This window comes from Phlebotomus papatasi, chromosome 1, assembly GCF_024763615.1.
Source record: "Phlebotomus papatasi isolate M1 chromosome 1, Ppap_2.1, whole genome shotgun sequence".
In the NCBI taxonomy this organism is placed as follows: Eukaryota; Metazoa; Arthropoda; class Insecta; order Diptera; family Psychodidae; genus Phlebotomus; species Phlebotomus papatasi.
Window position 1 is genome coordinate 49224642 of NC_077222.1, and position 25411 is coordinate 49250052.

The 25411-nt window shown below is 35.6% G+C and overlaps 5 protein-coding genes across 6 annotated transcripts; 3 read left to right on the forward strand and 2 right to left on the reverse strand.

Moving 5' to 3' along the window:
• Nucleotides 1–9587: 9587 nt before the first annotated feature.
• LOC129805314 (O-glucosyltransferase rumi homolog) lies at nt 9588–11065 on the reverse strand. Its single transcript, XM_055853145.1, has 2 exons — nt 10874–11065; nt 9588–10805 (listed from the first exon to the last, which is right to left on the reverse strand). The coding sequence occupies exons 1-2, from the start codon at nt 10992–10994 to the stop codon at nt 9742–9744; spliced, it is 1185 nt and encodes a 394-aa protein (XP_055709120.1). The 5' UTR covers nt 10995–11065; the 3' UTR covers nt 9588–9741.
• LOC129805305 (mitochondrial chaperone BCS1) lies at nt 11046–12540 on the forward strand. The gene is made up of 2 exons (XM_055853133.1): nt 11046–11640; nt 11706–12540. Exons 1-2 carry the CDS (start codon nt 11178–11180, stop codon nt 12515–12517), a joined length of 1275 nt encoding a protein of 424 aa, XP_055709108.1. The 5' UTR covers nt 11046–11177; the 3' UTR covers nt 12518–12540.
• Nucleotides 12514–13941, reverse strand: LOC129805413 (dynein regulatory complex protein 9). Its single transcript, XM_055853301.1, has 2 exons — nt 13350–13941; nt 12514–13294 (listed from the first exon to the last, which is right to left on the reverse strand). The coding sequence occupies exons 1-2, from the start codon at nt 13604–13606 to the stop codon at nt 12526–12528; spliced, it is 1026 nt and encodes a 341-aa protein (XP_055709276.1). The 5' UTR covers nt 13607–13941; the 3' UTR covers nt 12514–12525.
• Nucleotides 13942–14936: 995 nt separating this feature from the next.
• Nucleotides 14937–19480, forward strand: LOC129804970 (BRCA1-associated protein). Its single transcript, XM_055852771.1, has 3 exons — nt 14937–15132; nt 15198–15657; nt 18309–19480. Exons 1-3 carry the CDS (start codon nt 15051–15053, stop codon nt 19408–19410), a joined length of 1644 nt encoding a protein of 547 aa, XP_055708746.1. The 5' UTR covers nt 14937–15050; the 3' UTR covers nt 19411–19480.
• A 2636-nt stretch (nt 19481–22116) lies between these two features.
• On the forward strand, nt 22117–23428 carry LOC129805446 (structure-specific endonuclease subunit SLX1 homolog). 2 transcript variants are annotated; one of them, XM_055853369.1, is made up of 3 exons: nt 22117–22397; nt 22464–22655; nt 22728–23428. In XM_055853369.1, the coding sequence occupies exons 1-3, from the start codon at nt 22164–22166 to the stop codon at nt 23142–23144; spliced, it is 843 nt and encodes a 280-aa protein (XP_055709344.1). In that variant the 5' UTR covers nt 22117–22163; the 3' UTR covers nt 23145–23428. The 2 variants fall into 2 exon arrangements, with proteins under 2 accessions (XP_055709344.1, XP_055709337.1); XM_055853362.1 differs by having other exon boundaries at nt 22464–23428.
• The last annotated feature ends 1983 nt before the right edge of the window (nt 23429–25411 follow it).

The window sequence follows — 25411 nt, forward strand, 5'->3', positions numbered from 1 at the left end:
AAGAACCTTGTTCTTTATTGATATTGCATACCTAGATAGGGGGAAGTGGGACACCTTTGAATGTGGGGTACCTTTGAAATTTCGATTTTTCACCTATTCTTAAATAAAATTGAGCCTTATCGTGGTATAATTAAGGTGCACAAACAGATTGAGAAGCTAAATTTTATCACGATAAGGCTCAATTTTATTTAAAAAAAAAAGGGTGAAAAATCCCAATTTCAAAGGTACCCCTTTCAAAAGTGTCCCACTTCCCCCTACCTTGTTTTCAAGAAGGCCTAATTTTGCTATTTAAATCTCATTCTTTTAGTGTATTATTCATTAAATTATTACCTCTTGTTGCACCCTTTCACATATTCCAATGTACAAGCATACAGAAGCGGTAGTGCAAGATATGTAAAATACTCCGAAAATTAAAAATTGTGGTGCATTATAAAATTGTATCACGTACAGATATTGAGCAACAAATTGATAGAACAGAGGAATGATAATTTCAATAAATTTTTGGAGGAAAACAATTATCATTGAAAAAGATTCGTATTGCATTAATTCAGCAATCAGCGAATAAATAGAAGAGTTGAGTTCCTGTAATTTATCGAGATCGTCGCTCATTTTGCAGGACACGATCTCACAATGGGCCTTACTTCTGTACTTAATTTCATAGGTAAGAGTTTCTAAATATTTCTCAAGCGTTCGATTAATTTGTGAAATCATGAATTTGTGCTGAAGGATTCTCTCAAAAAATATATTTCCAGTCAAAGCAATTTGGGAGTATGTAAACGCGTAGCATGCAGCATAATAATATCCTTCAGTGCCAGATGTTATTATTCGTGAAAGCACCCCTACTGTTGTCAACACTTGGATATAGAATAAAACTACAGAAATTATGAGAAGGATATTTCTGCAATTTGCTATATTTAATTGACTCACTGGTCCATTTCTTGAATGTTTATCAAAAAATTCTTTTAATTTCTCGTAATTGTTTCTACACGAAATATCTTTGTTGTAATTTAGCAATTTATAGAGCATAAGGGAAACACTTAGTGCTAATTCAGAGAGGGTTTGAAAAATGCTCACTAATTCTGCCAAATGACTTCCACTAATATCCAGGATTTTGCTCACTATAAAATTTATTATACTTGGATATACAAAAATCGTGATAATTAGAATAGTGGAACAATAGCCAATTTTAACGTGGGATTTATAAAAACATTTCTTATTCTTGTCATAAGAATAGAGCGATAGTCCGAAGAATGAGTTTATAAAATTGAAATAATTCACAAATGTTATCATTCTCTGTTCTGAATCATGGGAGCTCTTATTAAGAACACTAATATTTATCTAATGCTCTTAATGATACGTTAATTCTTCAAGCCATTATACATTGTAATCTTAAACATGAAATTTTAATAAAATAAATAATTTATTACAATCCTCCCTCTTTCACTTACATACCAAATTGAAATTGTATCAAAAGGACAAGGTAACTCGCCATTGAAGATGCCATGGAATAGAGAAGAGTATTGTCCACATTGAACATTCCCCAAATGGAAATTGAACGCTTTTCCTGAAGGATCAGCAGAGAAAAACGATTGATGCTCTCTTTGAGGCGATCATCAATTTTAACGGGAAATTCATGCAGAATTTTTGCTGTGTTTTCTATCTAAATAATTTATTTTAAAAAATAGTGAGAAACGGACATATTTGATAATCGGATAAGTAATACCTCTTTCATGAAGTTTTCACAATTGAGCACCATTAGAACGATCTCAATAACTCCCAAAATATTGTTTAAGATATTTTGTGTAAAGACATCAGAAGTTATAGAGATGGAAGAATATCCTGCAACTGTTAAAAACTCCAAAAACCCGTGTATTATCAACTCAAAAAGTTTATTCAAAAAATAAAAACCCAAAACTGAATTTTCTGCATTATTTAAAATCAGTAGAGTCTCTTCGAGCCTTGCATAGAGAATAATAAGTTCATCTACTCTATCACTAATTTCACAAGATATTATCATTTTTTGAGCATTTGTCTGATATTTTGGAAATGTCTGAGATTGGGCAAGTAGTTCGGAAAGTCGGTAGTTTATTTGTATTGCATAGAATCGGAAATGTAACATTTCCATGTAAAAATTAAATCCACTGAGTGTAGTGATTGCAACCGGAAAGAAGGCACCTGCCATTGCAAAATAGGGAAAAGAGTAGCCCCTAATGTTATTAATACTTCTAATACTCGCCATTATTGAGTAAAAAGCTACTATTCTAACTATAAATAAGCATATCATTGTTAGAGATAGTACAAAAAAATATTTCGTTCGATAGGCTGTTGGAATGAAAGTTGATAGAAACTTCTCGTAATCTTTTCTCATGTTAAAATATTGTACACTAAGTTTATTGTAAAAGATATTAGATATTAAAGTAGCTATAACTGATATCCATTGCATTATAATCCTTATAATACTGACAGTCATGCCGACATCACTCCTAATAGTGTGTTTCATACCAGTCTGAACACTAATTAACACGAAAGGCATTGAGATTATATATAAGAGTGCAAGACATGTTGAAATTATTAAACCAATAATTGAGGGCTTAAAGATTTCCTTTTTAAGATCATAATAATATGGTTTAAGCCCAACAATTTTACTTAAATAATAAAAGATTGAACAAACACGATCAAAATAGTTTTTAAATTTAACGGACATAATCTCAATTGAAACTTTTACGTATTACGATAAATAATTCTATACTCAAATTTATTTCGCCAAAGGAAGACAGAGTTAATACCATTTCATTCAGAAATACTCTGTATTTATACTAGAATGTTTAACAATCAAGATCTACGTAATAATTAATCATGTTAAATATTAGATGAGATCATATATTCTGTCAGTAGAAGAGGTAAAAAGTTTGGAGTGGTATATCTCAGCTCCTGATGAACATAATTGGATGAGTGAACTATTGTTGGAAAGCTTGGTTCATTAGCTTTCAGAATCTTGTATATGTAATTGGCTATGGGTAAATCATGGTCATCCAGAACCATTTATGTTGAAGAAGACACTTTTTGCAGCGTCATTTTTGACCATCTACTGCTGGGACCAGGAGTGACCCACAATTCTCGCACTTGGACTGTTCGTTAGAGGAACTCAAAGGGTATAATTTGTAGAAGAAACTTTTTTTTTGGACGTCTTACTTTTTTTTATTCATCGACTTTTGCAAGAATTTTAACATTTTATACGCAAGGAAAAAATTACAAAAATCCTAAAAGAGTGGTTTCTGGAGGGGAAGGATAGACGTGGGGATGAAATTGATATGATATTTGGATTCCTTGGATCAACTTATGGGGGAGTACTTAGAACATTCCAAGTCGATATCTTCATTAGTTTGTCCAGAAAATGAGATGGAAGGATTTCTGTCATTTTTTTCTATGCGTATAAAATGTTAAAATTCTTGCAAAAGTCGATGAATAAAAAAAAGTAAGACGTCCAAAAAAAAAGTTTCTTCCACAAATTATACCCTTTGAGTTCCTCTAACGAACAGTCCAAGTGCGAGAATTGTGGGTCACTCCTGGTCCCGGCAGTAGATGGTCAAAAATGACGCTGCAAAAAGTGTCTTCTTCGACATAAATGGTTCTGGATGACCATGATTTACCCATAGCCAATTACATATACCAGATTCTGAAAGCTAATGAACCAAGCTTTCCAACAATAGTTCACTCATCCAATTATGTTCATCAGGAGCTGAGATATACCACTCCAAACTTTTTACCTCTTCTACTGACAGAATATATGATCTCATCTAATATTAATTATCTAATCACATGAAAAGCCAGAGAATGACTTAGTCAGAATATCACAAGTATTTAGTAAAATGTTGAATTTCGAGAGAGCTGGAGCACCTCGTCGAATTATTTGGGGGTATAAAATTGTAATAGGTTTAGTACGAGGTTTAGGCAGATTTATTGGACTAAGATGTGTCTACTACAGTACTAAAACAAGACAATTTGAATTGTCCAAATTCGATATGATATATTCAGCAATATTCTTTATTGTAATGTGTATTTGCATCCCATTGGTTTTGCCTTATATTTACAAAGGAGTTCGGGAAGTCATCACTGTAAATTCCGTACCAGCGATTATTGGGACCATTTCAGCTGTACTGAATTTCTCTCTGCTAATTCTGATCTACTTTTGGGAAATGTGGAATAGCAAGAAAACTAAAAAATATTTAAATGATATGGCAGTAATGTCTGAATTTGAGGAATGTCTATTTAAAATTGCATCTTCAAAAGACATGTCCAATCCGCTTTACTACCTCTTTTTAAAAATCTTTCTTTGTGAAGTACTTAACATAGTCTTTAATATATTAAGTTCTATAACATTGGCTATGCAATTTGAAAAAGAAGCAGCATACGTCGGATTTGTGGCCATGTATCCCTATATTGCACAATTCACAATAAGTACATACATCTTCATGGGCACATTGAGAACAAAATTCTTCTTTATGCTTCTTAACAAGAATATTTTGAAAATTGTCAATGAGATAAAACAAAGAGATGTAAGCCAAATGAAAGATTTTCAAAGAATCACCTTCAGTTGCAACTTGAGTGATCGCTTGGATGAATATGCCATTTACTACAATCATCTTTCGAAAACAATAAAAGGACTTTTAGATCTCTATTCATACCAGCTGCTTCTTTTGATTGTAAATAATTTCGTTACAACAACCTTCCAAATCTTTATGCAATACGTTGTAATTTTATTGGAAATGCGTGGAAATATCCAACTAAATATGTGGGCAAACATTTCTTCACTGATATTTCTTATAATTGGATACCTCGATTTTATCCTCCATGGAATAGTTGCTCAGCAAATTAGAACTGAAGCTCAACGAACTGGATTGATCCTTCACAGGATACCAACAAGCCAAATGGACATTAGATTCCAAAGAAGTGTAAGTCTTTACTCTTAAGAACTATTTACAATTCATTCCATTTAAATCGTGATTCTTTAATAATCACAGCTTTGGCGATAGTGTAATCTGATTGCAAATTATTGAAATCGTTCTCACACCCGTCAGCTCTTTAGTGGCCGAGAGAGATCCACTCGCACACCCCGCAGATTCTTGAGTACTTGCAGCAAGTAGGGGAGAGCGCACTACCTTCGAACGATTTATACTTCGTACAAATCATTTTTTTAATATGTTATAAATGAATTTGACCCATTATAATATTATACTTTAATAGCTAGTTGAATGCCGCAAATTTGCATAAAAGAGCTATGGGTGAAATACATAAGGAACATAGAGAAAAAAATGAATTGTCCGAATGTAGCGCGCTTTCCCCTACTTCATATTTATAATTTATAATATAATTTATAATAATTTATAATTAAGGATTTGAATCTGCTGAGTGTGCGAGTCGATTTCTCTTGGCCTCTAAAGAGCTGACGGGTGCGAGTACGATTTCAATAATTTTCCCTCTGTTTGATCACCTACAATCGGTCTCGTATTTACAGGGTAAGGGAAAGCGCGCTACCTTCCGATGACTCAAGCTTCGGATAACTAATTTTTTCTGTTTCTATTGGATTTGACCCATGGCCCTTTTCTGGAAATTTAAGGCATTGTACTAGGTAAAATTATATTAAAAGTATAATTAAAGTAATACCATAATGGGTAAAATTCATTAAAAACATTGAAAAAATGAGTTGTTCGCAACTTGAGTAGTCCGGAGGTAGCGCGCTTTCCCCTATATTTTTAATATTTCTAATTTTGATTCCGTAAGTGACTATCAAAATTCGAGTTTGGTTGGCTGACTGTAATACACCATTTCTTTTTCCTCGCAATTGTCTATCTCAGCATATTTTTAAAACGCCTTACACTGATTTTTTAAAAACGTTTCATAAAGGCGAATCCTCTATTTAAAAATCTGGTACTGGTTTCGCTCAATTACTTCACATTTTTTTTATTTAGTTTTTACTTCGGTTCTAGTGTATTGAAATTAATAACTAAGTTTCTATCTTGGTTTCTATTGAAAATGCAAGAAGTTCTTATCGAACTTATTAAAAACTAAAGGCTTATAAAACCACTCATTAGGATCCAAATATAATCAGGCTTATCTTTGAGCATATTTTATCTGTAAAATTTGGCAGTAAAGTTTAGTCCCAAATTGTCATACACTGAGAGCTTAAGATCATCGATTAGCGTTCCTTTGCATAAATATCCTGGCATGCCAACTTTTAAAGACTAAATATTCTCGGGGATCAGCCGTTGTCTTTATAGGACCTTAGGGTCGAAAAAATTAAATAAACTAAAAAACTCCCAAAAATTGCATTAGAGTGAGTTTTTAAAAATCCTAATAAACTTTTTTTAGCAGTCAATAAATGCTAGTTAAGACTACATTTTGGACACAGAAGATGAAACCCTGATTTAATGTTTTTAAATAAAAGAATTATTTATTTATTAGGTTTAGTAATTTTACAAAAATAGGGAACCCGTAGCTTAGAGATTATTCTAAGGCAAAAATTTGGTGGTCATCCGACGTTAGGGTAACGAGATATTAATTTATGACTCTCTTGTAAAGTTGTCATTCTCAGATAGAATAGTGTGGAGTGGAGTAGAACTGTCGATATACCAATAATGGCTTTGGATCTGACCTTTCTTAGATTTGAGGTCATATTTCATTACGATTTTTCCCGTGAAGAGACTGTTAGGGATCTTCTAGTAACTCCATTGGTTCAAAAAGTGCACCATCGCATTATTAATATGACCTTTTAAAACTCGATAACTGTTTCAAAACCTAAAACCATTTTTTGGGATATCTCAAAATGAGTAAGTAATGATTTCTTTAATTTTTTGGATATGATTTTTATTGAATTATTTTTGATTTTTAAAAAAATCAAAGGTTTAATAAATCATTTAAATAGCTCTGAATAAAGCATATTTATCAATAGTGAGGCAAATTTAAGTTCGTCGGAAAGATTTCGGAATCCCTGACAAGACTGATGCGGTTTTGATCGGTTCTGTAATGATCAAATCTGTAATGAACCGGTTATGAACCGATAATTAATTTTTTTATACGCAATTCAATTGTATTTTTTCTATGTAAAGTTTAAATTAACTCCATTCTAAGTAAACTCCTATTTAAACTCTAGGGGAGACTGGGACAAAAAGTCACAAAATGGATATTTTATTTTTTACAAGCTACCCGAGCACCTCCAAAATTTCTAATTAGCACAGTTTTATAGGAAATTTACCGCTCTACAACTCTGTGAGTCATTTTCTTCTATTTTGTAAGGAAATATATTTATCAAACCGTTTTCTAAAATTTAATTTTGTGACCATTATCAAAAATGCTGGGGCAAATAGTATCAGGCATAAGATACTATCACATTTTGATTCGCTTTATTACGAGATTCCGTAAATTTAAGTAAAATACCTAGTTTACATATTTTTCATAGGAAATTTATTCTTCTACACCTTTGTAAAACACCGTTTTCTCTATCTGAGCGAGAAAAGCGCATTTTAAGCTATTTTACAAAAAACACACAAAAGACTGCAAATCGTTTGACCAATGCAAACAACAAGCGGCGACACATAGCATTGACGTTTCTTTTCTTCGTGGGACATCAGAAATTGTATCGGTTTTTGTTACTTTTTGCTCCATAGCTTTTGTTACTTTTTACCCCAAGTGGTCGTTTTTAATAAAAGGATTTCTGGAGAAAAGAATCTTTGTAAAATTCTAAAATAGATAGCGGATTCGTATTCAAAGAATATCCAGATAATTTCGGAAATATTCATCAGTGCATCAAATTTAATATAAGTAGATTGCTATCTTCTGCACGGAAAATATTTCAAAAATAGGGCTAAAAATTTACAATATTTTTTATTTTCTAAATTCCTTCTTCAAATTCTAACAAACTTACGACATTGAAGAAGACCTATGGAGGCTGTGGAAAAAATTTTAAGCCGCTATCTTATTTATCTTGGAAGATATTGTATTTTAAAATTTTCGATTTTTGACTTTTTGTCCCAGTCTCCCCTACCGAGAGAGTAGTATGTATAATCCCTTGATTTTCAGTCCTTAATCCCTAAAGGCCTCTACACATTGGGAGCAGTGTTCGTCAAAAATTGCATTTTTGAAAGAATTTTGACGTTTCCACATACAACAGTGTAGACGATTTCATTCAAAAACCCAATTTTTGACGAAAATTACTCCTAATGTGTAGAGAGGCCATAAGGGGTCATAGTTTACTAGAAGTTTGGAAATCTTAAGTTTCTTGTTTCTTGACGTAATGCTATTGTCCGTCTATACGTCCGACCGTTATCATGCCTAGGGCCAAACGGTTAGATGGGTTAGATATAGAGTCTTGAAACCCTTGGGACTTTCGGGAGACCCCCCATATAAGTCGACCTTGGGACCATTAACATGCCTCTATTTTCCCTCTACCCAAAGAATCATGTTTTTGGAATTGCTCGAAAACGCTTTGTGCGTTTTTTAAGATATGTTTTAGAGATTATCCAGGCGGACATTTCGTCCTTATACGAACATACAGTTAAATCATTCCTAATAACCGTTTTTCAAGGTCAAAGGTTTAAAAGGGTCTAGAGTCTAGAGCGCATTTCTCATACGAGTGGGATCATGTTTGAGCTCGTTGAACAGGTCTTGGAATTTTCGATAAAAATAACCAGTTCCAATCGGTTATGAACCAGTTCATAACGGATAACTTATTTTTATCCGAAATTCAATTGTATTAACTCCTAAAATATTTTGGACAATATTTTTTTTAAAAGCATCTAAATTATATGTAATAAACCTAATCTTTATATATACTAAACAGGTTCTTTAAACTCATATGATGAAACACACTTATATTTCAGACTTCAAAGATGATGTTACCCCTTAAGATTCCTAAAATATTAGACTTAAATTGAGTAATCTCGCTTAACATTTTCGCATCTCTTGGGATTTTAAGTACCCAAAGGAAAAATTTGAATATTCTGAGAAAAGCGTTTTTTTATTATTTAGAACAGATAAAAATCTAATTCTTGTGGATGTTTACAAACATTAAAATCTATAGATGTCCAAATTAAAATATTTTATTGTATGAGCTGAGAATTTTTATCAAAAAAATGTTAAATCGTTGTTTTTTATCTATAAATTAATAAAATATATCCACAGAGTACCTACACTGAGAAAAAAAGGTTGCGATTAACTTTTTCCTTGTAACTTTAACACTTTTTAGGTGTAAAAATATATCAACATTTTTAATTGTTAATTTTACACCTTTTTGAGGGTAAATTTAACACGAAAAAGGGTTACTTTAACCCATAATACACCTAAAAAGCACAATATTTACACAGATTTCGGATCAATACTGCAGGGTAAAATTAACATTTCCGGAATGTAATTTTAACTTTTTTCGGATTTCTCTCACTCAGTGTAAGCGTTACTTTTTGGGCTTTTTGGAAAACATTTCTATTTCAGATTGAATTATTCTCTCTACTCGTTTTGCATGAACAGCCTAAAGTCGAAGTGTGTGGCATTTTAATTCTGGACATTGGATTTGTATCATCGGTAAGAAACACAAATTTCATATAAAAAAAAATTATTTATTGGGACAAATCAGTAAAATCAGTACAGAAAGAATAAAACTGTCTTTCATGTTGCAGATCTTTGCTGGAATTTCTAGTTACGTGTTGATTCTCATTCAGTTCGATCAAGCAGCACTTTGAAGTGGTTTTGCTATGAGATCTCAATAAGTGTCTCATCCCGGACAATTTCTCCCATCATCAATTCTCCATATTTCATCAGTAATTTCTCCCAGTAGCACCTTACATCTTCCATCCTGAGATGATTCCAAATATACTGAAAACCTTCTTCTGCTATATTCTTGGCCAAATTATCGTTGCGCTTGAAATATTCTATCATATTTCTAATTTCTTCCGTCGAAGGATTGGACTTGAGGGGAATATAGTGAACCCATGGTGTGAGGGAATCATAGAAAAATTCTTTCCATTCATCACCCACGTGAAATACCAAAGATTTACAGAGAAATAAATGTTTGAAACGAAAACTTGCCGCTACTCCACGAAAATTGAATAAATATTTGTATTTACAGTGCTCCTCGAAACTCACCTCAGATGCCGGTGGGGCATTGAGGGTGTCTTTTGGAGACTTCCAAGCTTGATTTTTTGTATATTGGGCATCAACAAATTCCGGATCTTCTCGAGAAAGTAGCACCAGTGAATCACGTTCGGCAGACGTACGTGAACCTCGGAAGAAAGCTTTGTCTTGTTTTTCTTCCCAAGGATTCCTCTTTGCTGCCTCAGATATTGCCTCACGATGCTTATCCCATCTGCCCAGGCCAGTCGGATAGAGTGATATAGCTGGCCCCCCTTCCCAAAAACCCCAAGCTGGATACATAATATCAGCATATTCTTCAGTCTTGCTGAATGAGAGAACCGGTCCGGAATTTTTATTATGCTGCAGATAAATCTGTGGCCAATCTCTCACATTTATCACCAGTTCCATATTCGGAAGTTTGTCCAGCAGTGGCTTTATGAAATATTCCACACCTGAGCATCGTGCTGGGAACATACAATCACGCTGTCGATAGAGTCTATGGTCTAAAATTTTATACCTTGTTCCTCGACTTCGTACAGCCTCGAGCATTTTGGGCGTAATCCCGGACAGGAAAGGTCTAAAGTCCTTCTGCAGTTGCAATTCATTGCACGTGCAATTACCCTGAACGCAGGGAGTGTATTTTCTCTCCATATTTTCTATGGTAGTCCATATGGGATCATTTGCTGGAAAAAAGGACAAATATATTTGTAGAATTCCTAAAGACGATCATCACTGAAAATCGTTAACTTACAGTCGGAATATTTCCCGAGATCTTCTTTGAATTCACAATTATCACCCTTATAACAGTACTCAACACATTCAATATACAAAATAATACAGAAAATCAAAGAAAAACTAAGAAAATACCGCATTTTTCTGGTGAAGAAAAATAGTTGTAAAAAAAAACACAACACAAAAGGACGCCGGACCAGCTGACAAACCATACCTAACCTCAATCTTTTTCTAAACACTCCAAAGAAAACATAGAAAAAGTCCCTCAAGTGGAGGGAATCAGTGAATTTGTGATTCTCATGGATTAACTCCAAAGACAGATCATGGCCATTGGGGAGTATATCTCTGGATTGTCTGACAATCCCTATTTCGGCGCTGGATTTGGCCTTTTTGGCATCGGAGCCGGTGCTGCGCTATTACGTAAAGGTCTTCAGGGTGCTCTCATCCTATTCCGGAGGCACTACATGATCACCCTGGAGGTGCCATGTCGTGATAAATCTTACCAATGGCTCTTGCAATGGATCACCCAGAGGGGTGCTCGTCAGACTCAACATCTCAGTGTAGAGACGTCTTTTGAACAGAAGGAAACTGGCCACGTGAAAACAAAGTATGACTTCATTCCTAGCATCGGAACACACTTCATGAGGTACGGTAGTACGTGGATCAAGGTGGAAAGAGCCAGGGAACAGCATACCCTGGATTTGCATATGGGAGTTCCCTGGGAAACTGTCACTCTCACAGCTTTTGGTCGGGATAAAAACCTCTACTTTGGGATTCTCGAGGAAGGTAAGTTCTTCTGGCTTTTTGGAAAAGCTTTTCTTTTCAGAAAGATAACTGGGGTGTTCTATTAGCCAGACAATTGGCGCTAAAGTACACGGAGGGGAAAACCATCATGTACACTGCAATTGGCAGTGAATGGCGTCCTTTTGGACATCCCCGGAAAAGGAGACCAATCTCTTCGGTTGTTCTGGATTATGGAGTAGCTGAGAAGATTGTAGCTGATATTCAGGAATTTATTCGTAATCCCATGTGGTATTCCGAACGGGGAATTCCCTATAGAAGAGGTTACCTGCTTTATGGTCCTCCTGGTTGTGGCAAGTCCAGCTTCATCACAGCTCTTGCCGGAGAGATTGAGTTTGGCATCTGTGTCCTGAATTTGTCAGATCGAAGTCTCTCAGATGACAGGCTCAATCATCTACTGAGTGTAGCTCCACAGCAATCAATAATCCTCCTCGAGGACATTGATTCAGCCTTTGTGTCCAGGGAAGAGACTAAGCAGCAGAAATCTGCCTATGAAGGTCTCAATAGGATCACATTCAGTGGTTTGCTGAACTGTCTGGATGGTGTGGCTTCATCAGAAGCGAGAATTCTCTTCATGACCACAAATTACCTGGATAGATTGGATCCAGCCCTCATTAGGCCAGGAAGGGTGGATCTTAAAGAGTACGTGGGCTACTGTTCACACCATCAGGTGGAGCAGATGTACCACAGATTCTACGGAGACGGAGATGATAGGAGCAAAGCACAGGAATTTGCAGATAAAGTCATGGCTGAAAAGCGTCCTGTGAGTCCTGCACAAATTCAGGGATATTTTATGATGCACAAGACATCACCTCAGCCCACTGTCCTGGAGAATGTGACACAAATCTGGGAAAGTTACTAGCAATAAATTTATTTCTTCTTCTTGGCTGCCTTTCCCTTCTTCCCTTTCTTCTTCTTCCTGTACGGTCCCAGGCAATTTCTCACCATAGTTCCACGCCACCATGCCTGGATCCTCACGGCACTGTCCCATTTTTTCTGCTCAAGCTGCCGAGCTTCATCCTCGAGGCGTTTCTGCTCCAGGTATTCATCAATCTCCTCCTGACGCCCATTGAAAGAATCCTGCATGTCCCGGATGCACATCTGTAGACTCTCAATCTGAATCCTAGCCAATCGTAGATTCTCATCCAGTTCCACGAGTTCTTTGTTGTATCGCTCAATCCAGTGTTGGGTCATTCCCTCGAGTTTGTCCATCTGATGCTGACAAAAGACCTCCATCTCGCTCATTATCCTCTTCTCCTCATTCGATTTCCTCTGGACACTCTGAATTTCCTGCAACAGCATATCCCGTTCCCGATCATAGAGCGTTTGAGCCTGCTCATGGCGAGTTGCTTCCCACTTCAAAACCAATCGACATCTCATGGCATTCTCCAATTCGCAATCCTTCAGCTGATTCTGGAGATCAATGAGCTTCTCATCGCAATCTTTAAGGCGTTTCCGACAATCTTCTGAATCTTTTCGTAGTTTCTTCTCAAGATACTGAGAGAGTTTCTTGTTCTTATTGTATTCATCAATTACATGATACTCTTCCCTCCCTTCTTTGTGTACCATGTCAATGATTTCTCTGAGCTGAGGAAATCCCTCAACCAGAGCTTCTTCCAAGCAGTACCTCAAGAAATCTCTGCAAAATCAACCAATCAGTTGATAGAATCTCTAAATCCTCGACTATTTCTTACATGTCTTCCTCCAACTTCACAAAAATCATCCCTTTGCCAACAGCTTGCAAAGACTCATGAATTTTCCCTGGACTTGCCTTCACCGCACTTGGGTTTCTTTCACGATATCGTTCCTGGATTGGACGCTTCTGGACAACTTTTTTAATGACTTTATGTCCTCGGTTGATAATTAAGAGAGAATCTATAGCATTTTGGAGAAGAACTCCAAGTCCTTCCTTCAAAAAAGCCTCCATCTTTCTGTTACTTCTGGTTTCCATGGAATTTATTTAGTTTTTTTACGAGAAATTTTCTTTCCGGTCTTTTTTCTCTTCGATCCCTTCTTCTTCATCTTCTTCTTTTTCACTGGCAATTTTCTCTCCAGCATTTTCAAAGCCTCATCCTTGGATATTTTCTTCTTCCTGATGAGGAAATCGAGATAACGAGCTCCTTTGGATTTATCTACAAGAAAATCACTAATTTTCTGATTTTCCAAATATTCAATTTCATCCAGAAGGTTTACAATCTCCATACTGCCCTCCGTTCCCAAATCTACAAGTTCAGTAACTTCCCTTCTTATGCTGGGCAGGACTTCTTCAAAATTAGAACGCTGCCCTAAAAATGGTTCCTTCCATTCTCTTCTTTCTTTCAGGTTTTCGAATTTTGTAGTCAAATCCTGAAACTTTCTCCTATAATACTTCCGGATTTGCTTCGATACTAAAACTTCCTCATCAATTTTACTGTACACATCCTCGAGGTCATTCCTCAAGAGGTTTTCCTCTTCCTTGCAGATTATTTTCCACTGATCAAGATCTGCTCTATGAAGCTCTTTCGTGTATTTTTCTACAATCTCAAAAACTTTTTCAGATTCTCCCCTCTCCTGGATACATTTTTCTGCTTTATACCTCAGAGACTCTACCCTGATAATTTTGTATAACGTTAGTAGATACTTCCAGTAGAACGAATCTTCAGGAATATGTTCCAATAAACTCCCCAAAACACTTGAGATCACAACTACCTCATAATTTGTAAGAATTCCCATTTGATTCTTCGAAAATTTATCCCCATCCAAATGAAAAAAATAACAAAAAATCTTACCTGGGACCTAGGGCTACTTGGGTATCAAGGGATACTTTATTTTACCACAAAAATTCTACAACTATGATGTTTTTGCCTTCTTTGGGGAACTTGCTGTTCCAGACTCCCCTGCTTCTTCCTCCGAATCTTCCTCTTCTGTGTGGTTTTCTGTGGGATTTGACAGACTCAATATACGTCTCCCAGTCATCTTTCAGAAGCGCCTTACCTGTTTTTGAGGTCTGTGCTGGGGCTTCCGTTGAATTCTGCCTGTTTACCAACTCAGTCATGTAAGCATTGGAGGTTTCCTTTATTGTCTTAAGTGCACTGATCAAACTATCCAGAGAATTTTCCGGAATAGTCTCCTCGAGAGTCTTCAGTACAGTATCTCGATTTTCAGTCACATTCACTGTAATATTTGGCATTTTATCCTTAATTTATCACGATCTTTTTCACTATAAAAATGCCTTGAAATGCGGGAAAACATGCAAAAAACATAAACATAACCTCTAATTTGTCTGAGGAAAAAAACATAGAATCAGCTGTTGCAGGCGATGTTTTCGGGAAGCTCACACAAAGAAAGGTGAAAATTTGAGAAAAATCAATAAAAAATAGTTTTTGGATGAATTTCTTTACATTTTCTGTGGCTTCATGTCCGTGTTAGTGTCCCTGTGTCATCTCAAGTTCGAAATTGACATTGCTCCTGCAATGAGCTCAGAGGAAAAGGAAGAAAGTGAGTACTCCAGCAACGACCTTGTTTTATGATTTATCTTACTAAAAATTCTACAATTTTTTTAGCATCCGATGGGGCCTGTGCTATTGCCTCAGACACCCCAAATGTCCCACGATCTGGTCAAATCAATCGTGGTCAGCGTCAACCGAGAAATATCAAAGTGGAAAACTACACAAATCGCGTTCTAGAACCAACGGAATCTTCTCGAGGGCTTCTGCCTGCGAATTCTCGAGAAGTGACTCCTCTGGATGAGACTCCGCCCCCTAAAGCTGATGCAACGGATGACATAACATTCTTCTCGGGAAATCCTTTCGTGGAAGTCACCAAGGGGATTATACATCTGTACAAGAAGAATGAGCGAACAGATGTGATGGATTGCCAGTCAAAGACTCTCTGTTTGCTGGCTGTTCCGGCTATTCTCAGCTGTCACGATCTCCTGAACTTTGTTGCTCCTTGCCACTCCGTCATCCAACATGTTCGCATCATCAGGGATGGATCACCTAATCAGTTTATGGTGCTTCTTGAGTAAGTTTTTTTTAGAAGAAATCACTAACAATCTTGTTTAGCCTGTGTGGCATTAAGATTCTTAATTTAACCTTTCGGTTTATGTAATTTTTTTTGATAAATCCAAAAACCGAAAATATCAAATAAACTGAATCGAATAACATGGACAAAATTTAGCCCTAAATTTATTTATTTTTATTTTTTTTTAAATAAAATATAAGGCTATGTTAAACAAAACCCTAAAATAAAAAATCTAAAATTTTTAGTAATTACTTAAAAATCGTAAAACCCAAGGGGTAACTCATCCCCATTTTTTCTGACAAGGGTTTCTGGTTTCTCGGGTTTTGCTATGCAGAAATTTGGTTTCTTGGGTTTCGCGGACAATTGACGAAGGTTTCTCAATATGACTTACCCCTTGGTAAAACCAAAGTACTTTTCATAGCATCAACGGTATCAATTAAAGAAATCCAAAGAAATATTTTTTTTCATACAACAAAATTAATCAGCGATGTAACTGTGTTATCACACTTGCACACTAAAATTTTAATATGATTCACATTAATTGTCACTGGTGAGAGTCCAAATATGTAATTTGTGTGTTTGAATCGTTTTACATATATTCAAAATTTGATCTATTTGTTGATAAAAAGGTAGACTTGGCCCGCAAAATTTGATATAAATTGATTTATAGCATTAATGCGAAAAAATAATGCGATTTTCTCTTTAATTTTTTAATGTGAAAAATATTTATGCTTTAGGTAAATTTAAACTTATTTTTGCAGGCCAAGTCCACTTCTTTATCAATAAATAGAAAAACCCCAAATATTAAGTGACTCAAAGACACAAATAACATATTTAGACGCTCACAAGCGACAATTAATGTGAGTCACATTAAAATTTTAATGTGCAAGTGTGATAACGCCGTAAGGTTATGTTAATTATAACCTAAGAAACTATAAAAACGTAGACTGGAACCTCAAAATATTATTCAAATATAAGAATTTATTTATACAAATTTATTTGTCTTTAAAAAAAAAAGAAATTTAAAATAAATATTCTGTATTCGGATTTTTTTTCAAGTTTCTTTTATCTAAAAAATATTGGATTCTCAGCTTAATAAGCTTTAAGATACAAATTATTTGCAAAAAGAGAGTACGAGTAGAGTAATTGTCAAATGTTCATAAAAGTTGTAAGGTTTGTTTAAGATATTTTTTTTTCATTTGAGCTTGAGTTATCGAAATTGGAAGACTTAGTGGCTCCTGCCCATCTTTTATATCAGTAAAATTTCATAAAGTCTAAATTCACATCCTTTTTTTTCTTAAAACTTTGCATATGTCTATCTTACTCTTTCGCACTCTTCTTCTTCTTTTGAAAATCATACCAAATTGAATTTAGTTCAGTTCAATTTTGAGCCCGAAAGAAAGAGATAGACTTATGCAAATCGTTTTAGAAAGATAAGGACGCGAATTTTTATTTCATAAAATTTTGGCCGATCTAAAGGCGTGCTGGAGGCATAATATTGTTAAATTAACGTCTTTTAATTTAAATGACTTTGTAGAAAGGGTTCTTGATTACAGTAGAGTCTTCTAAATTCGAACGCTCGGGGGGTATTTTTGACATTTCTCACCTCCCAAATTCGAACGATTTTTTCAAAACTAACGAAATTCATGTGAGATTAAATTGTACTTTGAATCAAATTCGTGTATTTTCTCACAAGACTTAGTGGTAATATACTTTCTTTTCATTGTATACGACTACAATGTGTGTAAACATTCAGGAAGAAGCTCATAAATATGTTTTTCATTCATTCAAAAAACACGAATTTTTTAACATAACCCTACAATTGACATTTTGAATCCAAACGTCGTTCGAATTTGAGAGATTCAGATTTGAGAGACTCTACTGTAACTGCGCTAAAAAACATTATGAGTAAAATTTGAAGAAATACAAAATTTGTGCTTTCAAACTGAAAATCTTTACAATCACATTATGTACCCCTTTTTACTAAGAATGGTAATTTTTGTTATATTCTAAAGAGTTATACTTAAAGAGTTAAGGCATAAGTAACCTTTATTTCAGATTTTGATATCTCCGGTACACCTTTTAGATCTGGAAAATGTCATACAATCAAAATTCACATCCCTTTCTTTTTCAAACGTTTTGCAGTTATCTATCCTACACTTTGGTTCTTAAAATGTGATTGAACCGATTAAACTAAATTTACGTTTGAAAAAAAAGAAGTAGATTGCGAAGGAGTTTAAAATTTTCAAAATTGACAGTCGATAGTATCGAAAATAAGTTATCATGTCACCCCAGAGAAAATGCTTTATCTATTCACAAAGTTATGTAGCTTTATCAACAGGACATAATCGCGCTTCTAAAAACTTTGAAATTTAGAAATTTATTTTTCGGTTGCAACTGTTTTTGCTTCAATTAGCTCGGATTAGGGGGCTTCTTAGGGTGACTTATATGCACCGATGGAAAGGTCTAAGGCTAGGCTATAACATACTACAATTTTATTCTTATCCTTATCAAATGACCTCAGATATTAAGAAAAAAAACCTTTCCAGGGGCTTTCGAAAAGGCGACCTGAAATATTTTAACGGTTGTGATTTTGTTCTAGATTCATGTTCCGACGTTATTATAATTTTTTTTTAATTGATTGATTGCAGATTCCGCACCATTGAATCAGCCATTGAGTTCTACGAGACATATAATGGAGTTCCCTACAACAGCCTCGAGCCCGATTCGCTCTGTCACGCAGTATGGGTGTCCAGTGTAGTGTGGGGCTTTGATGAGACACCACCAGTTGGACACACTGAGCTACCAACCTGTCCAGTTTGTCTTGAGCGCATGGACGAGAGTGTGGATGGTGTGCTGACAATTCTGTGCAATCATGCCTTCCATGCCAGTTGCCTAGTGAAGTGGGGAGACTCCACTTGTCCCGTCTGCAGATGTGTCCAGACTCCAGAACTCACAGAGAGCTCGGTGTGTATGGAGTGCGAGGGCACCGAAGCCCTCTGGATCTGCCTGATTTGTGGCCATGTGGGGTGTGGTAGGTACCAAGGTGGCCATGCTTTTTCTCACTATCGCATGACCAATCACACCTATGCTCTGCAACTGGGCACAAATCGCGTATGGGACTATGTGGGCGATAATTTTGTTCACAGGCTCCTTCAGAGTAAGACAGATGGCAAACTTGTGGCCACTCAGAGTCCTGAAGGAGATGGAGAGGAGAAAATTGACTCAATGCAGTTGGAATTTACGTATTTGCTGACATCTCAGCTGGATGCCCAGAGAGAGTACTACGAGGAGAAATTGAGTCGTCTGGAGAGTTTAGTGACCAGCGAAACGGACAAGATAAAGGCTCATACGGCAAAGATTGTTGATCAAAATACCACGTTAGAGGGGAAGGTAAAGGAATTGACCAAGGATAAGGTGGCTCTGGAGAAGAAGGTTTCTCAGTTGACCACAAAACTCAATGCAATCTCTAAGGAATTGTCCGATGAGCGACAAATGGGCAAGGCAATGCAGACAAATCAATCTCAGTGGCAGGCAAAATATACAGCTCTGGAGAAGCGTTTCAAGGAGATGCAGGCTGAGAGGGATACTACAATAGCGGATCTCAAGGAACAAGTCAGGGACTTGTCTTTCTACATGGAGGCTCAGAGTATGATTGCCAAATCGGAGTTGAAGGAGGAAATTGCTTCAGGGTCTGTGATTATTCCAGAGAGTTCTGGGCAGAAGGGAAAGAATCGACGGAAGAAAAATTAATGCTATCATTCAAAATCTTTATTATGGTTTAAAATTTAATAAATTCTTTCAATAAAATTGATAAAGCCAGTGATAAGCCTAGATCAGTTTATAGAGGTGTGATTCCTTCGTTGCAAATTCGGATTGTGGCAAACTTGAACGATAAATAATGCAAATTTCGTTTAAATTGTATGTAACTTATTATCGTTATTAATGAGGAAAATTGGATTAGAAATGCATAAAAGTGTCTGAAAATCTTTAAAGTAGATTGTCTCGGAAACTATGATAGACAGAGGCCTCAAACTTTACATACACTTTTACAGCCTCCTTTAGGCTTGATATGTGCAAAATTTCACTTCAAAATGAAAAAAATTGAATTTGAAATGCGTAACGGCGTTATCACACTTGCACATTAAAATTCTGATGTGATTCACATTAATTGTCGCTTGTGAGAGTCTAAATATGTTATTTGTGTCTTTGAGTCACTTAATATTTGGGGTTTTTCTATTTATTGATAAAGAAGTGAACTTGGCCTGCAAAAATAAGTTTAAATTTACCTAAAGCATAAATATTTTTCACATTAAAAAATTAAAGAGAAAATCGCATTAATGCTATAAATCAATTTATATCAAATTTTGCGGGCCAAGTTTACCTTTTTATCAAGAAATAGATTAAATTTTGAATATAAAATGATTCAAACACACAAATTACACATTTGGACTCACCAGCGACAATTAATGTGAATCATATTAAAATTTTAATGTGCAAGTGTGATAACACAGTAAGTGTTTGAAAATCTTTAAAGTCGATTATCTCGGAAACTATGATAGATAGAGGCCTCAACTTTACATTCATTAAGAACCTCTGTCAGCACCCCGAGAAAATCGCGCCCAGCGAAAATCCGAGAAAAAATTCGCGATCCGTGAAAATCAGCGCAACAATTCGCGCCCCGCGAAAATCCGCGAAAAATTCGCGTCCCGCAAAAATCAGGGAAAAAAATTCGCGCCCCGCGAAAATCATCGAAAAAATTCGTGCCCCGCGAAAATTCGCGAAAAATACGCGCCCCGCGAAACTCCGCGAATATCCGCGAAAAAAAATCGCGGCCAGCGAAAATTCGCGAAAAATTACGCGCCCCGCGAAAATCAGCGAAAAAATTCGCGCCTCGCGAAGATCCGCGAAAGACATCACGGATCGTGAATTTTATATGCCACCTTACAATCGAATATAGAGAGAGAAAGGGAGAGAGAGAGAGAGTGCTATATTTTAAAGTGAAATATCGTCAGTTAAATCAGCATTTATCGTAACTTCATTTTTGCGATTTTGAGATATATACATATTTGGAATCAGCGTAATTTTGTTTATTAAACGCACTTGTGAAAAAGAAACTTTCATAAGCCCAATAAAAATTATTTTAAACAAAAATTATCGTAAGTGCCCTTAATTAAGAAAAACTTATCAGAATTTGTCGTAACTTCCATTTTTGGGGAAGTTACGATAAATTTCCATACAAAATTTTCAATAATCAGCATTTGCCGTAACTTCTTTTGCTCACTTGCGTGGCTTGTAATTTGCAGCAAAATTGCAATATTTCTCAATAAAACGTTTATAAACTCTTCCAAATATCGAAAGACAGTGCGAATAGTGTATAAAATCATTTTAATTCAATACAGTAGAGTAGACTCTCGCAAATTCGGCTCTTTTAAGATCGGGCTACTTTTAAATTCGGGCAGCGGTTACATTTGAAAAAAGTTTGTTGTCATTTTTCAAGTTTGATTATGATTATCAAATGAATCAAATATACTCAAATTTGGCATGGTTTGTCTTATTTTTGATGTGATTTTGCATTATTAAGGGATTTTCATGCAATTTACGATATATATCAGTGTGTAAACTCAATATATATATGCATATGAATAAACAATCGTTGCATTTCAAAAAATTTGTCGCCCGAATTTCTGTCTAATTCGGCTGACATTTCGGCCCCATATGCCCGAATTTGAGAGAGTCTACTGTATTTGCGAGAAAAAATCCCTACCCATCTGTCATTTATTCAAAACAAAACAAGCGACGTGGCGCACAAAATTTATTCCATCAAACTTATGAAATAAAACCTTTTAGGGACAGGGATAAGAGTATTATTGACTAATTTAGTCAAATAAAGGCGCTCATTATCACTAGAATAATTCAAATTGATATAATGAAATTTATAAAATTGTCGTAACTTCCAAGATCTCCATACATTGGAAGTTACGGCTTTATAAACGATTTACGATAAAATATTATTGTGTTTCTTCTAACATATTTCTCAATATTGCAGCTTTTAAATAATTTTATAAAGATTTTCTCGAGTTAACTTACAGTTTATTAGTGCCACTTTTATTATTTTGACTCAAAAGTATCGCATTCGGGGCTCATTTTTAAGAAAAATAATGCTGAACTGAAAATTTCGTCTCCTGAAAAGTTATCAAAAGGAAGTTTACAACAAATTATGAAGAAATCTCTATCCAAAAAAAATTATGAAGATATGTCTATCCAATCCAGAGATATTGCGTACTCCGGACGGCCGGACGGCAGCCGGACCCGAAATTGCCGGCTTATGATTTTCGGCATCAGGGATGTTCAAAACATATACCCTGTGAATTTCAGCTCAATCGGAGCACTTTGAGAAAATCCGAGGATTACAATAGGTGTGATTAGAAGGAATTAGAAGGACTGGCGGGGGCGGGAATAATGGGGCATGGGATAACCTCACATTCACGGTTGATTCCCGCGAAATGGATGTGACAACTGTGGAAGATTTTTACGGGGTATATCTGCTGGTCAGTCGCAGTGAAAAACGTAGTTTTGCAGGCAGAACCTACATAGGATATACAGTAGATCCCAACAGAAGGATATCCCAGCACAACAAGGGAAAGGAATATGGAGGAGCAAAAAGAACCAGCGAAAGGGGCCCATGGCAGATGATTCTTATTATCCATGGATTTCCCAACAGTCTTTCAGCTCTAAGGGTAAGTTTTGGTGTTGAATGTCTTTAGGATCGTCATTTGCAATCTTCTATTTTGAAATTTCAAAAGTTTGAATGGGCTTGGCAACAGCCTCACATATCCCGGCGTCTGAGGAACATTCCCGGATTGGGAAAGAAATCATCATTGAGGAAATTTGACCTACAGTTCCGCATTCTCACAGAGATGCTCAGAATTGGTCCGTGGAATCGACTGCCGCTGGTAATTCGTTGGCTGGCTGATGATTTCGTCCGTGACTTTCCGGCAAGTGATTCCCTCTCGACAATCTCATCAAAAGACATTATAATTATGCCCTTTATCTATATGCTTCTACAGCCGGAAAAACTGCCACCAGTGCACATGGCAATATGCTATGGGTATGTCAAGCGGAAGAAGAAGCCTGATAGGCCCGAAGAAGCCACGCACAGTCAACAAGATCCTTCATGCAGACTCTGCGAAAATCCCATTGAAAATCCATGCCAATCTCTTTTGACCTGCATTAATCCAAGATGCAAGCTCCAGTGCCACATTATCTGTCTAGCAAGAGTATGCATCACGGAGTGCAATCAGTACATTCCAACTGAAGGTGATTGTCCCATTTGCTTCACCCACTTTCTGTGGGGCGATCTGATAAGGAAGAAGAATGGATGCAGTGATCTTGTGGCCACGAGCAATGATGCAATTGATACCGACAATAATTGCAATGATTTGTCCATTGATTCTACAACGGATGAGGATTCCGATGACTCTTAGTTCTGCGTCCCATTGTCAGCCAACAAGAACGCCTGAGACAGCAAAATAAAAGAGCCATGGAATTTATCGCTAGAGTGTGAATTCTTTTTTTTTTTACCGTGAATTAATGGATTTTTTTATGTGAGTATCGTTATTTTATTGTAACTATTTAGCTCTATCTGATTATCTCTAGATTTAAGTGGTATAATAGAGGTGGCAAGAATCAGTTTCTTTAATGCCTTCCCGGAGATTTTACTATGTAACGATGAAGCTCAACACGTAATAAAATTAAAATAAATCCGCGACACACTGCCCAATATTCTTTTTATTGATTTTAATTAGTATTGGAGGGAGAAGTCAGGGAATAATAAAGGAATACCAATTACCGGATTTACCACTGAACAGCATATCAATAAATTTCTTTAGTTCATTGAATGAAAGAGAAATCTATCTTTAAATACCTGTGCTAGATGCACATTGTTAAGAGAAATTAAGAAAAAGGGCAATTCAAATTAATTAATCATTTATGTACTAAATTTCTGGACAGTTATAATCAAATGAAGGGTAAAATCACGCGGTGCATTTAGTTAATCTTATATTTCAGGACAAGAAGAAAATTAATTTTTAATTAGTCTGATGGCTCATCATTGTTTTTTTAACACTTCTTTATAAATCTTAATTTTATGTATAATATTTTATTAATATTGCAAAGATATTATGTGTGTTGTGTTACTAAGTTCATCAGAGACCAACCGGTAAAGGTATCGACTTTAGATCTTACATGACACACTCTCTATAAGAAAAGTCCATTATTAGTTTTTTTTGCGTTTTATAGGGGGAAGTGGGGCACTTTTGAATTGTAGTACCTTTGAAATCGGGATTTTTCCTCCTATTTTTAAATGGAACTGGATTTTACCATGATATAATTCAGCTCAACAAATTAGTTGTGAAAGGTAAATTGCATTATGATAAGCCTAAATTAATTTTGAAAATAGGAAAAAGTCCCCTACTTCCTTTTAATAATCTTGTTTGGAATTCGAAACATTTTATTGTTCGAATTCCACAGATGGTGCAGAGTATTTTGAGTAATTTATGGAACATAAATTTCAACTTAACCCTTTAACTCTTTCCGGACCGCAGCATATATGCTGCAAGCCAATTTCACAATTTTTAATCAAAAATATCTAAGCTCAGGAATTAATTGAAGTCCTACAAAAAAAATCTTACATTTGGACATCCTTATAGTTTGTAATCATCCACAAGAATCGGATTTTTATCAGTTCTGAATAATTAAAAAACATTGTTTTTGATAGAAGATGCATATGCTTCTTTGGGTACTACAGTCCCAAAAGAGACGAAAGAGTTAAGGACGATTGGGTCACCGGTGACCCAAAAATGAAATTTTTCCTACGACCTTCTGTATTTTGCTCTAAAAAAATTAGAAAAAAATTTTTTTTTTCTGATCCCTCCAAAGGGGTCATAGGGGAAAGCGCGCTACTTTTGAACGACTCAAGCTTCGGACAATTCAATTTTTTTTCTCTATGTTCCTTATGGATTTCACCCATAGCTCTTTTCTGAAAATTTGAAATATTGAACTACCTATTAAAATATAATATTATAATGGGACAAATTCATTTATAACACATTGAAAAAAAAATTTGTGCGAAGCATAAATCGTCCGAAGCTAGCGCGCTTTCTACTATTCTGCTAGAATTTTGGAAATCTAAAGTTTGAATTTTTTTGACGTCATTATGTTTGTCCATCTGTCCATTTGATCCGTCCATCCGTTATCTGATTTTGAGACTTAACGATTAGAGATAGCAATTTGAGACCTTCGGGGGTATCCTGCATTTAAATCGGCCTGTTTTGACTCACAATTTTCTTCCATTTCTCCTATAACTAGGGAGACATTTCGTCTAAATACGAAAGTAGCGTTGAAATATTCGTAATAACGGGTTTTCAAGGTCAAAGGTTAAAAACGTTCCGTTCACCCTTTAAGGACGAGACACTTTTTACGGACCGAAAATCAATAATAAAAATGAAACTGTTAAACATAATTAATGATAAGCCTTACATCTAACCTTGGAAAGTGCAACAGAGTCTGATTCGGTGTATTTTTTGCATCTATGAACGATAGGGACAAAAAAGCCCAATTTAAGTAATTTTTCTGACAATACCAATGAATAATAATTTTCGCTCTAATGAAAAATATTACTTATGAATATTGTAGTTTTTACTCCCAAAATAAATGTCCCAGATTTTGTCGAACTAAGCGAAAGCTTTCCTCC